The sequence below is a fragment of the Myodes glareolus genome, chromosome 1 (genome assembly GCF_982192425.1).
Source record: "Myodes glareolus chromosome 1, mMyoGla1.1, whole genome shotgun sequence".
Taxonomy (NCBI): domain Eukaryota; kingdom Metazoa; phylum Chordata; class Mammalia; order Rodentia; family Cricetidae; genus Myodes; species Myodes glareolus.
Window position 1 is genome coordinate 59,164,750 of NC_142026.1, and position 16,005 is coordinate 59,180,754.

Below are 16,005 nucleotides of genomic sequence, written 5' to 3' on the forward strand. Positions count from 1 at the left end.
AGGCCACCCACCTAGCCTGAGCTGACCCCTTTGCCTGCACCTTCCCAGTGTTGATAAGCATCTCCCATCATACTGGCCTCTTCTATTTCATGTCAACTAAGCATTGGTCACATGTAACAGCTGTAACTTTGGCAGTGTGAGGGGTGATGGTAAAACTAGCAACTTTTTTTTTCACAATTTCACAGAATCTGTTATTTCCATACATTGTTTTGGTTTTTCAAGACAGGGTTTCTCTGTATAACAGGCCTGGCTGGCCTTGAACTCACAGAGATCCACATGTCTGCCTCCTGTGTCTGGGATTAAAGGCATGCACTACCATTACCTGGCCTTCTTTTATGGAAACCTTTTACCTCATCTCTTGCAGAAAGCCTGAAACTTTTTGACTAATGTCCCCCTTCCCCTGGGGTGGTAGTGGAGAGATGACTCAGCAGTGAAGATCATTTGCTCTTTCAGGGACCCAGGTTTGGTCCCAACACCCTCTTTGGTTCATAATTGTCTGTAACTCCAGCCCCAGGGGATCTGATGCCCTCTTACAGTCTCCATAGGCAATTACACTCACACGCACCCCCAATATACATAAATAAAAGTTTAAAAATAAAATGTTTGCTTGTTTTTGCTGTGTACATTCCAGATCGATTTCAAATTCACAATCCTCCTGCCCAGACCCCCAAATGCTGGAATTATAGGTCTGTGTCAGCACACTTGGCAACATCTCTGCTTCTGGGCTTTGAGTCCACTATGAAGTACAGTAAGGATGACTTAGTCACAGGCAGTTGAACATAGCCGTGGTCTACTTCCGTGAATGATGATAACATGTACAATGTGCATACACTGGACAAAAATTTGATTCCCGGGGAGGAGGGGAAAAATTTGATTCCCATCCTTGACGTGCTGAAATGGAACTGGGTGGGATTTCATTGCAGTATTCAAAATAACTTGTATTTTAAAGTTTAAAAAATACTTCTAGCTGGGCGGTGGTGGTGCACGTCTTTAATCCCAGCCCTCGAGAGGATTATAAGACAGGAAGAGACAGCTCTCAGACTCAGTCTCATTTCTGCGGTTTCCTGGAGGCAGGGTCACCATTTTTGGACTGAGGTAGAGATTAGAGCCAGTGGCTGAGTGCTCTGCTTTTCTGATTTTCAGGTTGAAACCCCAATATCGGTCTCTGAGTTTTTATTAAACATGCTACACACACACACACACACACACACATATACTTCCTTTGTACCTATTTTTTTTTTTTTGAGGCAGGGTCTGTGTAGCCGTGGCTGTCCTGAAACTAGCTCTGAAGTTCAGGCTGGTCTAAACTCACAGAGATCTGCCTCCTGAGTACTGGGACTAAAGTATCCTATATCAGAATTTTTTTTTTAATTTTAGGTTTATTTTTCTTTTATGTGCATGAATGTTTTGCCTTCATATATGTATAGGCAGCACCTACAGGCTTGGTGCTCACAGGTCAGAAGAGAGCGTCAGATCACGTAGAACAGGACTTATGGATGGTTGTGAGCCACCATGTGGTGTTAGGAACTGAATCTGGGTCCTTTGCAAGGGCAGTAAGCACTCCTAACCACTGAAATTTTGAGGCAGTTTGTTGACTTAGAAGTCACCATATAGTAGGATGATCTGTCCTCTTACCTCACTGCCCAGGTTATTCGGATCTGTGGGTGGACCTCAGGGCCCAGTACCAGGCCAAGTCCTGCCAACCAAGCCTCGTCCGCAGCCTCCTATTTCTTTATTGGATAATTGTCTCCCAGAGGCCTTCAGCTTTTCATTCCCTGATGAGTCTTCATGGTGCTAAGATTTGAAGCTAGTGCAGTGTTTACATTGAGATAGCTACTGCACACAGAAACTTTCACGTTTTAAATTAGAAATTCGAACATGAAGACAACATGCTATCTCATGTTTCTTTGCTACCAGCTTTTCTTATACCAGCTGTGACCAAAGCTTTTAAGTAAATCTCCATAACCTAAGCTCATAATTCACACTGATCTTACCGGTTGTATTTTTTGTTGAACGTTGAACCCAGGGGCTTTGTGAAGGCTTGGCACGCTCCATCCCAGGCCCCTTGTATAAATGGTAAATTAGCATACATTATTTTTGTGTTGAGGATTAAACACAAGACTAGCAGACATTCAACCATATTTTAGTTACTATTCTATTGTAAGAGACACCAGGTCCAAAGTAATTTAAAAAGAAAACATTACTTGGGGGATTGTTTACAGTTTGGGAGGATTAGTTCATGGCCATTATGGTGGCTATCATGGCAATAGGCCAGCATGGTGCTGAAGCTTACATCTCATCTGTCAGATGGAGGCAGAGATCTGGGTCTTGCTTAGGTTTTTGAAACCTCAAAGTCCACCCCTAGTGACATCCTCCAACAACTGAGAACCACTCAACTGTATTAGCATGTAGGCACCGTTCTCATTCAAACTGCCACAGCCACTAAGCCATATAACATCTTTATGAGGTCCCTAAACAGTTTTTGGGCCTCTGTTCCCTGCTTATCTGTTGATGAGCTATTCCTTAGGCCAGATAACAATGATACTTGGAAACCTTGAGACAAATCTTGGCCCCTTTCCTGGTTCAGTTACTTTGGACACATGTTCCTTGACTTTATAACAATTACTTCATGAACTTGATTCTCACCCTGCATGGTGGTTAATGCCTTACCCATCACTGGGAAGGCAGAGGCAGGTGGATCTCTCGTGACTTTGAGGCCAACCTGGTCTACATAGTCCCAGGACAGCCAAGACTATGTAGTAGAACCCTGTTTCTAAAAAAGGGTGGACTGGGGGCTGGAGAAATGGCTCTGCAGTTAATAGTACTGACTGCTCTTCCAGAGGACGTGGGTTCAATTCCCAGCACCCACATGGCAGCTAACAACTGTAACTGACAGCCTCACAGAGACATACATGCAGGCAAAACACCAATGAATATTTAAAAAATGGGGAGGGGGGCTGGAATGATGGCTCAGCAGTTAAGAGCAGAGCACTGGCTGTTCTTCCAGACTCAGGTTTAATTGTGGGGCTCACAACTGTCACTGTCTGTAGCTCCGGTTCCAAAACCTTCAAGGGTACCAAGCACACATGCAGAACACAGACATACATGTAACAAAACATTCACACACCAAAACAAAACAAATAACACTTGATAGATGTCCTTTGCTTTCATTGCTGTCTTTGCAGATGAGGGAGTTGAGGTTCCGAGGCTAACATAGCTTAGCTCAGGCCTTCCAAGGAGGGAGAAGCCTGTGAAGATGCACAGTAAGCCAGGTGGGAAAGTCCTATCCTGAGACCGGACATTTGAGTGTTTGCTCAGTACCTGGGAACTGTGGCTGTGGCTGCTAATCAAAGAACTGCCTTGTTCTCAGCACAGGAAATTCCAAGGTGGTTTTCTATGCTGGCCTCTCTAATTTGGTCTCTGGAGGGTCCGGGTGCCTCAAATGACTTGAAGAAGGAATCAGATTAGTTCAGCCTACCTATCCAGGTCTCTGATTATTGAGGGGGTAGCTGCTATTTGGAGTGGTCTGGGTTGCTTTGGGCTCCAGGGGGCATTTTATTTGGCCCATAGCCCTTACCCTGTCTCTGAAATGGTTCCGGCTGAATAACAACCTTGGGGGAGTGAGTGGGGGATGTAATTTGGTCTGGGGCGGAGACAGGATTGAGAACACAGCTTTACTTGTGGCTCAGCACTGAGGGAGGGCAGGAGACTGGAGATCCCATTCCTCACTTGGTCATTCTCAAGTCCACGATGGTGTGGTCCCCAGTACTCCTTGGTGCCATCTTCTTGTCTGTTTTCCCAGGGCCCAGTGGGGCTGATCGTGACATGCCCAAGCTGGCCGAGTGGAAGCTGTGTGCGGATGAGGAATGCAGCCGTAAGAGTCAGGGAAGAAGGGCAAGGGGCTGAGGGCTTGGACTGTTGGTCTGTGTTGATGTTGTTGTCATTCCCGTCTCCTCCAGATCCTATCTCCATGGCTGTGGCCCTTCAGGACTACATGGCCCCTGATTGCCGCTTCTTGAACGTGTACAGGGGCCAAGTGGTGTATGTCTTCTCCAAGCTGAAGGGCCGTGGACGGCTCTTCTGGGGAGGCAGTGTGAGTCTTCAGAGTTAGAGGGAAGGAAGGGTGTGGAGTACCCTATTTTCCCTTTTGAAGGGAAAATTTTGGTGAGGGGGGAACCACAGATTTGGGGGGTAAGAATATTTTATCACCCATTGCGTTTTTACTTTAGCAATTACAGGGCAACTTGGTTCCTAGCTCTTTTCCAGATCTCAGCTATATCAGTGAACAACCCTTTACATTTCTAATGGGTGGAGACAGGCAACCAGTATGCCATCCAAAGTGCCAGCAAACATGCCACTGTGAGGATTAGTCATGGCGGCTACATTCTGTCCGCGAGCAAATGACATTAAGCTGAGGTTCAGATGAAAGAAAGATTGTGCAATGGAGTTCAGCAGGCACGAGTGCCCTTTTTTCTAGACGGACTTACAAGTTCTTCTCCAGGTTCAGGGAGATTACTATGGAGACGCGGCTGCCCGCCTGGGCTATTTCCCCAGTAGCATTGTTCGGGAGGACCTGATTCTGAAACCTGCCAAAATTGATATGAAGACAGATGTGAGTATCTTGTGGTGGAGGTGGGAGTGGGAGGGTGAGGGCTCCTTCATTTTCTCACCTGTAAATGAGAAGAAATTATTTTTGTTGTTGTTAGTAATATACATTTATATATTTTTTTTCTGTTTTGAGACAGAGTGTGTACCCAGGCTGGCCTCAAAATTACTAGCCTTCAGCTCCAGCCTCCAGAGGGCTGCTTCGTTTCAGGCATGTGCAACTAGGCCCTGCTCAGTGCCGAGTGATTTCTAATTGGGAAATGCAGAGGTTACAGGGCTGGAAGATAATTTGTTCATTTCTGTGAGGTCAAACCTGGTCCTTGCACTGGTTTTCTATCTACTGTTTTTTTCCCTTTTCTCTTTCAGAAATGGGATTTCTACTGCCAGTGAGCTCAGCCTACTGTTGTCCCTGCGGTTTACCTTCCCAGCTTTATACAAATAGAACAACCAACTGCAAACTGTTTTGTCTCTTTGGTTTTTGAGGTTGGGTGGACATGTGCAAAGAAAATATTTCTTGGGTTTCTGATCTAGCCAATTAATGCCCTGAATGTGTTTACGTCAGTGGTTGCTAGGCAGAGTTTTACTGTTGTAAGCCCTTCGCTCCAAGCTGGGTAAGGTCTGGGGCCCTGAGCAAAGGAATAAACTAAACAGTACAATATATGTATGCTTTCCTCCCTTGGGAAGGAGTTGAACTATTGGTAATGAGCCAGTTGGATAGATCGCACAACAGACTTGTTTGTTTGAGTCAGGGTCTCATTGTGTAACCCTGGCCTGGAACTCACATGTAGATCAGGCTGGCCTGGAACTCATAGATATGCACATGCCCCTGCCTCCCTAGTGGTGGGGTTGAAGGCATGCGCCACCATGCCCGACCAGCAGAGGTTTTCTTGCAGATGGGGAGCAACGTGTGCGTGCCCTCTCAGCTTTCCTCCTTCCTGCCTGTGGGATTAGAAATAGCACCCAGCGGTTTGAGATTCCCTCTTCCAACTCTGTCCATCCTGCCCTTGCCACTTCTTGGCATTCGTGTCCCCACCCCTAGACCCACGTCTAACCAATCCGGAGTCTCGTTTCTGCACCCAGACTCCTGACCAAATCCGTTCCTCCGCCGGGTGCAGCATCTCTGCCTCCTCCCCCTCCCACTTACTCCGCCAATCGCTCATCTGGGTTACGCCCCTTTCGACTCGGCCCCTTTCATGACACCAATCTGCGCCATCCGTCCCGCCCGCTGCCTTCCGAGTCCGCCAATCCCGGCGTTGGGCAAGCGTGGCCTGGTATCCGCGGCTCTGGAGGTTCGCGCGGGAGTGGGGGGGGGGTGAAGGCGGAAGTGGCGGCACCGGGTCCAGGAGTGGAAAGGAGCTGAGGCTGCAGCCCGAGTGGAGCGGCTGCCAGCCGAGAAGCAGGCGCGGCCGCGGCGCCATATTGCGGCCCTCAGCGGTCGCCACCGAGCCATGGCCGAGACCTACGGTGAGGCTAGTGGGTCGAAGCGGGGGGAGGGGGGACTGGGCCCGTAGAGGATGCGGATGTGGAAGTGGGGCGGGGCTTTATGTTCAGGGGGCGGGGTCTGCTGCGATGTAGGGCCGGGCTAAGTGGGTCTGGGGCTGAGCTTAATCGATTTGGGTGGAGCTTGGGAGACCGCTGTATGAATTAAAAAGATTTAGGGCGGGATTTGAGGGAGCTAGTGATGGTAATTTAGGGTAGGGGGTTAGGTCCAAGGAGGGAAGCAAGCCTTCCTGGGCGGGGCATGAGTGGATAGGGCGGGGCTGACGGTGAATGGCAAGGGTCGGGCTTTATGGCGTAGAGAGAGAACCTCGTACAAATGCTGTGAACCCTGCACACCCTGTGGGGCTGATCTGGTTTGAGAGGTCTGGAGTGGTGTCCTGGAGTTAGAGTTAAAATTTAACGTCACCGGATGCGGCTTAAGTTTAAGAATAATGGCCAACTGTTCTGGGCACAGGATGAGAAGAGGTTCAGGGTTAGGAAATCAATATGGATGGACAGTATCATGTAGGTGGAGGGAGGTCCGAGGGCAGTAAAGAATTTAGTGCGAAGACCCTGAGGAGCTAATCAGTTTAGGAAATAGGCCAAAATGTCAGAGGCCTTGACAGTGAATGAGAGAGTTGTAGGAGGTGAAGTGAAGAGGAAGGGAGGCCAGATTTAAACATTGTTCAAATGGTTTTTGAAATGCATCAGCTAAGGTCTTGCATTGTGGAGACCTTTAGTCTGGATTTGAATCTAGCTGTGTGGCCTTGGGCAAATTGGTTAATCTTTCTGGCCTCATTCTCCTAGTCTGAAAAGTAGGGATCCTTAGTATACTTCCCTCTTTAGTTTTCTATTTGGGATTAAATGAGCTGTCAACATACATAATCTTTAGGACTGTATTGAGTGCATATGTATAGATATGTATATCTACATATATACACACACATATGGTAAGCACTATGTAAGGATAATCTAGTGTGCTATAATCCTCACATCTGGGAGACTGAGGCAGGAGGATCTTCAAGTTAGAGGTCTGCCTGAACTACAGAGTAATACTCTAAAAGAAAGAAAAGTAGAGTGTGCTGGCACATTCTGTAATCCCAGGAGTGGGGCTGGGGAAGGCGGATTGGAATTCAAGGCCATATAGTGTCACACAATGAGTCCCTGACTCATTAGAAAGTAAAGGAAAGAAATATAGGGTATGGCAGCATAGACTTGTAATCCCAGCATTCCTTTAGAGGCTGAGGCAGGAGGATTGCTTGGAGTTGAGGACAGCTAGGTCGGTCTGGAATACATAGTGAAACTTTGTTTCAATAATCAGTAATAATAACAACAACAATAGTAATGAGTAAATAGTGTCATCTTGGGCTGGGTTGTAGGTCAGTTTGGAAAAACACTTGCCTAGTATGCAGGATGCCCTGCGTTCTATCTACAGCACTGTAGATGTTTAAAAAAAAAAGTAATGTTTTACTGTTCCTTATGTATGGCTGTTTCTGCTTTGATGTTTTTCTTCCCCCTGACTTTCTATTTTTCCTTTTATTCCCTGTGTCTTTCTCTCCCTGTGGGTATCCTTGATCCTTGGCACCATCTGCTCAGACTTCCTCTTCAAATTCCTGGTGATTGGCAGTGCTGGAACTGGCAAATCATGTCTCCTCCATCAGTTCATTGAGAATAAGTGTGAGTCTCTGGCAGGACCCTGGAAGCGTGGATGTGGCCATGGTGTGGGTCAGTGGGCAGTAAGCGGGGTAGGTAGCAGGAACCACTGGGGTAAAGCTGGTGCTGTAGCTTTGCCTCTGGCCGAGGTGGACAATCTTTGCTAAGTTCTCTGCCAACCCAGCAGTGAGAATTGGGTTGCAGAAACTGAGGAGGAGGCCTGCAGGATGGGGACATTCCAGGAGCCCCTGCACTGCCTCCTCTTTCCCTCCCACTCCTAGTCAAACAGGACTCCAACCACACCATTGGCGTGGAGTTTGGATCCAGGGTGGTCAACGTTGGGGGGAAGACTGTGAAGCTCCAGATTTGGGACACTGCTGGCCAGGAGCGCTTTCGGTAGGTGGCCTGGGATCCCAAGGAGGGAGGAGGGAAGGGCAAGGTGTGAAGTGTCTCTCAGGGATAAAATAAGAACAAGGAGGTGCTGAGAGGGTAGGCAGGCAGACGGAGAGAGACGGGGGCATATGTCTGAGCAGAGAAGTCCTGGAGGGAAAAGGCTAAATGTGATGGTTCAGGTCTGCAATTGCAAACACACAGGAGGCTGAAGCAGGAGGACTGTGAGTTGGAGGCCAGTCTGGGCTAATGTGACAATGAAAGAAGGGCTGGAATTGTAGCTGAGAGGGAGAGCCCTTAACCAAGCAGTGTAAGGCCCTGGGTTTGATAACCATTTCCGAAGAGAGGGAAAGAGAGAAGGGAAGTTTGACCTATGGTAGTACCAGACCTAGACCCCCTGCCTGGAATCCCCCAGTGAGGGACTGAGGTATGGCTCAGTGGTAGAGCCCATGCCTGGAATCCCCCAGTGAGGGGCTGAGATGTGGCTCAGTGGTGGAGCCCCTGTCTAGAATTCTCCAGAGTTCTTGCCTAGCTTGTACAAGACCTTTGGTGCCATCCCCAGGAGCAAAAAGAAGAAAAAATAAATAAAAGGCTTAAGGATGTGAATAAGAAGTAGTTTTATTTTTTTTAATTAGTTGATTGTCTATGTGTATATGCATATATACTATACACGTGCAGGAGCCCACAGAGGTCAGAAGAGTGTATCAGATACCCTAGGGTTGGAATTATAGGTAGTTGTAAACTACCTTTGGGTGCTGCGTATGGAACCTATGTCCTCTGCAAGAGCAATAAGCCCTATTAACCAACTGCTGAGCCATCTCTCCATCCCCAAAGAGTGGTGTTTGAAGAGGGAGCTTAAGACAGACACTGAGACCTCAAGGAGCTACAGCCTTGGAGAGAAAGAGAGACATAGACAGGGAGTCGAAGATGAAGGAGATATCAAGGCAGGAATGGGCACAGAAGGAACAGGTCAGAAGCAGAGAGATTCGGGAAGGGTTGGACAGCTGTAGTTGAGAAGGATAGGTGAGTGTATTGCATAGTGTGGAAAATGGGAAGGCTGGGGCACCTGGTAGGTCTGCAGAAACAGAAACCCTGAGAGTGCAAAACAGAAAGAGCAGAGGGAGGGAGTGTAGAACCCAGAGGCAGAGAGAGGGTGAAAGAGGTAGACATGTGACATAGCCTGTGTTTGCAGTAAGCACATGCATTCCACAGGGATCCAAACTGGTGACAAAGGGAGTGGGGCACACAGGAAAGGGGGCCTGCGTCAGCCAGCAGGGAGGGGAGCGTAGACGGTGCATCGCACCTGGGCAGGACAGGCAGATGGGCGATACTGAGAAAATGCTGACTGACTCACTGAAGGAATGGATGAGGGAAGGCAAAAGTGAGCATGGGAGAGATGGAGTAAGAAAGACTGACAGACAAGAAAGAAAATTGAGGAAATTATGGGAAATTATGCTGGAGGTGGTGGTAGATGCCCGTAATTTCAGTTCCTTGAAAGGCTTAGACAGGAGGATTGCAGTTCATGACATAGCTCAGTGGATAAGAGTGCTTGCTGTCCCAGGGGAGAACCAGTTCCTACAGGAGTCCTCTGCCCCCCACACTTGTACTGTGGTACACGTAAGCCCACCCCCACCCACATAAAAGAAATAATTAAGAAAGTTCCAGACTTGCCTGAGGATTCGGTGAATTCAGAGTCAGCCTGGGTAAGTAGCATGATGTTGAGTTAAACTAAAGGGTTGAGCTGTAGCTCTGTGTAGACCATGTCCCAGGCCTTACCTCCTGTCCCAAGCACCACTGGGTGTGGTGGCTGAGGCAGGGGAGTTGTCTGAATATTGAAGCCAGGTGGGCTGCTTAGTCAGTTTTAGGCCAGCTTGGACTAGAGAATGAGACTGTTTCAAAAAAAACAAACCCAAATCATAACAATAATTGAGATAGACCATGAGGGAGATAGACTGTATCTCAGGAAGACCAAGGTCAGGTTTTAGGGGACGGGCCAACAGTAAAGGGGGGGGGGCTCAAACCACTAGCCTCTCTCCACAGAGGGGGGCAATCCCGGGGCAGATCCCAGCCTTGACTGGGTCCCCCTGGCCCCACAGGTCGGTGACACGAAGTTATTACCGAGGGGCAGCTGGAGCCCTGCTGGTGTACGACATCACCAGGTGGGTGCAGGGTCTGGGTGGCACGGGAGAGGCTGGGCATGGATGGCCCCACTCCTGTGCTGCCTCCCTCTTCTGTCTGCTCTTCACAGCCGAGAGACATACAACTCACTAGCTGCATGGCTGACTGATGCCCGGACACTGGCCAGCCCCAACATCGTGGTCATCCTCTGTGGCAACAAGAAGGATCTGGATCCTGAGCGTGAGGTTACTTTCCTCGAGGCCTCCCGCTTTGCCCAGGAGAACGGTGAGGGCTGTGCTGTGGACCAGGTGATGGGTGGAGGAATGGGCCCGTGCACTGTGGCTCATGAGCCTCTTAGCTTTTGGTGGATGGTCGTACCTTCAGTATGGAGGCTTCAGCAGGCTTGCTTTAACTAAGGCACGGAGTCATGTGACTGCTATAGTCTTCAGGTTCAGCTAGAAAGAGGATGAGCAGTATGCTGGCCATAGGAACTACTATCACACTCTTAGCACCTCCTGGGACAGAGCAGTTGCTGGTACCATGTGGAGGCAGCACAAGTTTATGGTGGCTACTGCAAACTCAGGTGGCCATTGAGATAGATACCTTTGTGAATAAAGGCTAGCTTCAGACTCTGTTGCCCAGGCTGACCCTGTACTCCTGATCATCTGTGTTGTCTCTGCCTCCACTAGGACTGTGGAGGGTATACAAGCATGCCCAATACATGGCCTCCTGGTTTTCAGACTCCCAGGTTTAGAAGAGGTTTTGCTGCCAGACAGATGTGGGTATAAATCTTACATATAACTTCAGTGTGAGGCCCTGTCATGTGACCTCTGGGTAGCTGAGGTGGACTTGGGGCTGTGTTCAATTAGTTTGGGGACACTGAAGAACTCATGAAGCTCGTAGTGCCGTGGTAGAGGCGGGAGGCAGACTCATTTGCTGACAGTTATATCAGAGAGAAGTCACTGCTAGGACAGGAGGCTCTTGGGAGTCCAGAGGGGTCTCCTGATTTAGGCTGGGTCAGCAAGGAGGGGTTTCTGGGGGCCACGGAGGCTGAGTTGGGAAGGAAGAGGTGGATGAGTACACGTGTATGTAGGGAGACAGCATTCCCTCCAAGGGAACTTGTGTACAGTGCCTGAGGTAAGGGCAAGCATGGACAGAGCTTTTGAGTTGGAGGGTGGGAACTGATAGAGGCCCTGCCCCTCCAGAGCTGATGTTCCTGGAGACCAGTGCTCTCACGGGCGAGAACGTGGAAGAAGCGTTCCTGAAGTGCGCACGCACCATCCTCAACAAGATCGACTCAGGTGAGGCCTACCTGTTCCCTGTGAGAGATGGGGGGTAGGGGGTGGGGAGTGGGGGGCTGGTTAAAGGCAGTCTCCATGGGCTCTGAGGAACTCTTCCGGCTTCTCCGCTCCCACAGGTGAACTAGACCCCGAGAGGATGGGCTCAGGCATTCAGTATGGTGATGTATCTCTTCGCCAGCTGCGGCAGCCTCGCAGCGCTCAGGCCGTGGCTCCTCAGCCTTGTGGCTGCTGAGACCTGCAGAGTCAGCCAGGTGGGATGCTGGGGGTTCAGGAGGCAAGAGGGCTTTCTGTGTTGGGTGGGGTGGGGCACAGAACAACCATCAAGACTTGGAACACGTGACAAGAAAAAAACGGTGACAAAGACACAAAAGCCCATGAACCAAAGGAGCCACCTTCCCAGCCCCCGGGAACCCATGGGCCCTCTGCACCCCAGACCTCTGCCCGCCTCAGCCTGTACTTGACCCTTTTTCATGGTTCTCACTGGTGTAATGAGCCTCTGCTATGTGTTCAGTCCTGGTGAGGCCTCTGGGGAGACAGCAGTGGGTATAACCAACCAAACAGAAATTCATGTTTGCATTGTACCTACATTGCCTCGGGAGAAGACACACCGTAGATGAGCTATTTACATACATTATATAGTAGTTAGGGGGCAAAGAGCATGGAGAGAAACAGTCTGATAAGGTGGGGAGGATGCAGAATTCCCTTTTAAACAGGACACCCAAGAAAGGTGACATTTAAGCAAAAACCCAGAGCAGGGGAGTCAGAGAGGACAGGTGAAAAAAGTGCACGCAGAGGCCCAGACATAGGATCATATGTGGCGTGGCCAAGGAGGCCACTGTGGCTGGAGTGGAGTACCTGTGTGTTCTAGGGGTACAGCATGGGGTTGGGAACTGGCTAGTCAGTATCTAAGGCTCTGGGAAGGTCTCTCATCTGTACCTAGATGCTACACTTGCCAGAGGGGACTACTGGGCGGAAGAGGGAGAGGATCAGACTCTGTCTCACAGTAACCCTCTAGCTGGATGCCAGTGAAGGAGCTGCTTGGGCTGAGGACCAGGGACGGAGCTGAAGTGATAGTGCTTGCCTAGTGTGCATGCAGGAAGCACCGGCTTCCACACTGAGCACTGTGTTAGCTGGTGGTGATCATGGGAGTCAGTTGAGTAAGTTGGAGGCCAGTCTGGATTACATGTCCCTTCTTGAGAACCATCCATGGTTCCTGAGGTCCACGGGACTCTGGGAGGCCCTGTCACCCTGCCCCCAAAGGTTCTTACACATTACCCTGCTCCTTTGACTGTCCTAGTCACATAAAAGTTCTTTGTTTCTTTGGGTCTTTTTTCCCAGGCTATGTTTTCTTCTCCTTTGACCTGGTAACCTCCTCCTCTCAGAAGCCTTGTTCATTTTTCCATGCATGGTCCAAACTCCTTGATACACCTGCAGGACCTTTCCTTACCTGTGACTGTGGGTGTCCTTACTAAGTCTCTCTCTGTACTTCAGAAAGCCCAGCTCCTTCTCCTCCCCGCCACTGGCAAGTGTAGGATGGCTCTGGGGGAAAAAAAAATCCTTAGGTTTGGATCTGTTTCTCAGGTAGAGCCAGCATGGTTTTCTTTTATGTGCACTGGTGTTTTACCTGCACGTATGTCTGTGTGAGAGTGTCAGATCCCCTGGAACTGAGTTGCAGACAGCTCTGAGCTGCCCTGTGGGTGCTGGGAATTGAACCTGGGTTTTCTGGAAGAGCAGCCAGTGCTCTTAACTGTTGAGCCACCTCTCCAGCCCAGACCAGCTTGGTTTTACTGGAATGCCTGTGGGATTTGAAAGAGACCAGGGTGAGCCCCTTGGACAGAGTTCTTCCTTCCCGGTCTTTGCACTGCTGGTCTGAGCCTGTCTCCTAACCCTGAGTCTGCAGAATGGAGTCAGTCCTAGTCCCTCATGGGTGTGGAGGAGAGTAGAGCCTAGCATTTGCTAAGAGCTTGATCCACAAGGCTGTTCACTGATCTTTTTCTTACCCATCTTAAAGGCTCTGGGAGGGTATGTGTGCTGACTGTGTAACTCAGTAGTAGGGAGCTCACCTCACATGTAGGTGGCCTTCTTGGGTGTAGTCCACAGCACCACAGAACAAAGTAAAAGAAACATCTAGCTGTGTGGAGATAGATAGGTATCCCAGAAATTATCCAAGTCTTTCCCAGCTTGCCCTCACACATGTAACCAGTGTGCCATATATTTAGCTAACATAATCATATCTATAGAGAAACTCAATTTTTTTGTACTTTTTCGGACCCCCTTTGATGTGTTTTTTTTTTTTTTTTTTTTTTTTTTTTTGCGGGGAGGGGTCTTGCTGTGTATCTCACGCTAATCTGGAACTTCCTATGTACCCTAGGATAGCTCCAAACGTATATCAGTCCTCTTGCTTTAGCATTTAAGAGATCCCAGCATCTCTTAAATGCTGGGATCAAAGGCATGTGCCACCACCGCTCGGCTACCTTGTTTTTTGTTTTTGTTTTTGGTTGCCTTAGCCTTTTAAGTGCTAAGATTCCAAGTTTGTACCATCATGCCTGGTTACCAATAAATCTTTTATTATTTTTGAGGCAGGGTCTCTCTACATTGCCCTGGCTGTCCTGGAACCCACTCTGTAGACCAGGCTGGCTTTGAACTCCACTCGCTCCTGCCTCCCAAGTGCTGGGGTCAAAAGTGTACAGCCATCTCTGGCCTGCTATTTCCTTTTTTCTAAAAATGTTATAAGAAAAATATATCATCTCCATATACCCTTTCCTCTTTCTTTTCCTTTCTTTTTTAACTCAGACATATAGCCCAGGCTGGCCTTAGACTTAACTATGTAGCTATGTAGTAGTAGTCAAGGGTAAACTCGAACTTCAGACCCTTTGACTTTTACCTCCCAAGTGCTGGAATTAAAGTATCCCATTGCATTTATGAGGTGCTGAGGATAGAACCCAGGGCCACATGCAGGCTAGGCAAGCAATACCAGCTGAGCTATAATTTCTTTCTTTCCTTCTCCTTCTCCTTCTTTTGAGAATTCATAGCACAGACTTAAAACTTGAGGCCTCTAATTTACTTTCTGGGTGCTGGGATTATAGGTGTGAACCACCACACCCTCTGATTTTACTTCATTTAGACAAACTGGAAATAGCGCACATTAGAATAAGGCAGGAAGGTTTACAACATCCTGATGCCGGAATTTACATAAGATAATTTCTAGAGAATCTTAGGTAATGCTGTAAACAGTCAAAGTCATGACCACTCATCTATCCTATCTCTCCAGTTTGAAAAGCATTGGAATGAGGCTTAGTCTGGACCATTAGGGATAAAAAGGGACATAGACATTTACAAAGGTGGGGACATATATTGAGTTTATGATTTGTGTTGGGGATTTTTGTTCTTTTGTTTCTGTTTTTTGGTTTTTGTTTGTTTGTTTTTTGGAGACAGGATTTCTCTGGGTAGCCCTTACTGTCATGGGACTCATGCTGTAGACAGGCTAGCCTCGAACTCACAGATCTGCCTGTCTCTGCCTCCCTAGTGCTGGAAGGCATGTACCACCACTGCCCGTCATGTTTTGTGTTTTTGAGACAGAATCTCACGATGTAGCTCAGGTTGGCCTCAAACTCACCATCCTCCTGCCTGTACCTCTCAGTACCGGGATTATATGTGTGAAGCACCACCTGGCTAGGGTGGTGGTAGGTCGTTACTGAAATGCCCCTTTACAGATGCACACAGCATCTGAGGTGGATGAGACCCCAACATCCTGCAGAGAGGCCACAAAGTCAGTGCACAGACTGAGAGACAAAAGGGTACAGGCAGACACAGGTCACAAAGATACCTAGTAATGAGACAAGCGATTCTAGCTAGACAGACTCAGGACCCCTCCAGGTCATAAAACCCTTCTCTTTCAGCTCACCTGTTCTCCTGGACCAGCCCTACCCGAAGGCTGGGGCCCAAAACCAGGCCCTAAGAGGATAGGCCCCAATCTGCCCTGGCCCCAGAAAAGCTACCCTATCTTCCATTCCCCCTCCCCCCCCCTTCCCGGGCCTGGTGGGGCCTGGCTTTGGGGCAAAATTGAGCCACAGGGGAAGGGGGAACCCACACCTGCTGCTGTTTCCTCTGACTTGGCTAACTCTATTCCCCCTGAACCCCTAACCATATCCTGAAGAACTCCCAGAGCTTGAGACCAGGGCCATTCGGCCCCACCTTCCTGCCTGGCTCTGCTGTTGCAAGTCTGTGTTATTTATTACCTGGAGGCCTGCTCCATCCTGTTCCAGCCCTCCATAAAGCATTGTTTACACCTGTGTTTTGGCCTCTGTCATTCTGAGATGAGGAGACCGAAGAGGTCCTTGATGGAAGTAATCTGAGTGGGTCTCTGTTTGAGAGAGTCATGTTTCTGGTGGGACTTGATTTGTGAATGTATTGGGGTACACACTCATTGAGGCCAGAGTTATGTCTGTCCTTTTTTGGT

At 48.9% G+C, this 16,005-nt stretch overlaps 2 protein-coding genes and 1 long non-coding RNA gene across 4 annotated transcripts; 2 read left to right on the plus strand and 1 right to left on the minus strand.

Moving 5' to 3' along the window:
- Positions 1 to 3,660: 3,660 nt before the first annotated feature.
- Positions 3,661 to 5,880, minus strand: LOC125404605 (uncharacterized). Its single transcript, XR_007233318.3, has 2 exons — positions 5,750 to 5,880; positions 3,661 to 4,670 (listed from the first exon to the last, which is right to left on the minus strand). It is a non-coding gene; the product is annotated as an uncharacterized LOC125404605 (long non-coding RNA).
- On the plus strand, positions 3,740 to 5,063 carry Mia (MIA SH3 domain containing). 2 transcript variants are annotated; one of them, XM_085693869.2, is made up of 5 exons: positions 3,740 to 3,874; positions 3,960 to 4,093; positions 4,502 to 4,612; positions 4,746 to 4,816; positions 4,972 to 5,063. In XM_085693869.2, exons 1-4 carry the CDS (start codon positions 3,751 to 3,753, stop codon positions 4,776 to 4,778), a joined length of 402 nt encoding a protein of 133 aa, XP_085549995.2. In that variant the 5' UTR covers positions 3,740 to 3,750; the 3' UTR covers positions 4,779 to 4,816; positions 4,972 to 5,063. The 2 variants fall into 2 exon arrangements, with proteins under 2 accessions (XP_085549995.2, XP_048296563.2); XM_048440606.3 differs by lacking the exon at positions 4,746 to 4,816.
- Positions 5,881 to 5,916: 36 nt separating the features above from the next.
- Positions 5,917 to 15,839, plus strand: Rab4b (RAB4B, member RAS oncogene family). The gene is made up of 8 exons (XM_048440591.3): positions 5,917 to 6,069; positions 7,681 to 7,761; positions 8,019 to 8,133; positions 10,224 to 10,286; positions 10,376 to 10,530; positions 11,451 to 11,546; positions 11,663 to 11,797; positions 15,446 to 15,839. The coding sequence occupies exons 1-7, from the start codon at positions 6,054 to 6,056 to the stop codon at positions 11,776 to 11,778; spliced, it is 642 nt and encodes a 213-aa protein (XP_048296548.1). The 5' UTR covers positions 5,917 to 6,053; the 3' UTR covers positions 11,779 to 11,797; positions 15,446 to 15,839.
- The last annotated feature ends 166 nt before the right edge of the window (positions 15,840 to 16,005 follow it).

Bases quoted from the DNA above. Each gene is read 5' to 3' on its own strand.
- Rab4b (XM_048440591.3), top strand. The intron at 7,762-8,018 runs GTGAGTCTCTGG...TCCCACTCCTAG, and splicing joins TCAGTTCATTGAGAATAAGT to TCAAACAGGACTCCAACCAC. The intron at 10,531-11,450 runs GTGAGGGCTGTG...CTGCCCCTCCAG, and splicing joins CCGCTTTGCCCAGGAGAACG to AGCTGATGTTCCTGGAGACC.
- Mia (XM_085693869.2), top strand. From the start codon at position 3,751: ATGGTGTGGTCCCCAGTACTCCTTGGTGCCATCTTCTTGTCTGTTTTC. The intron at 3,875-3,959 runs GTAAGAGTCAGG...CGTCTCCTCCAG, and splicing joins TGCGGATGAGGAATGCAGCC to ATCCTATCTCCATGGCTGTG. The intron at 4,613-4,745 runs GTGAGTATCTTG...GTTTTGAGACAG, and splicing joins AAATTGATATGAAGACAGAT to AGTGTGTACCCAGGCTGGCC.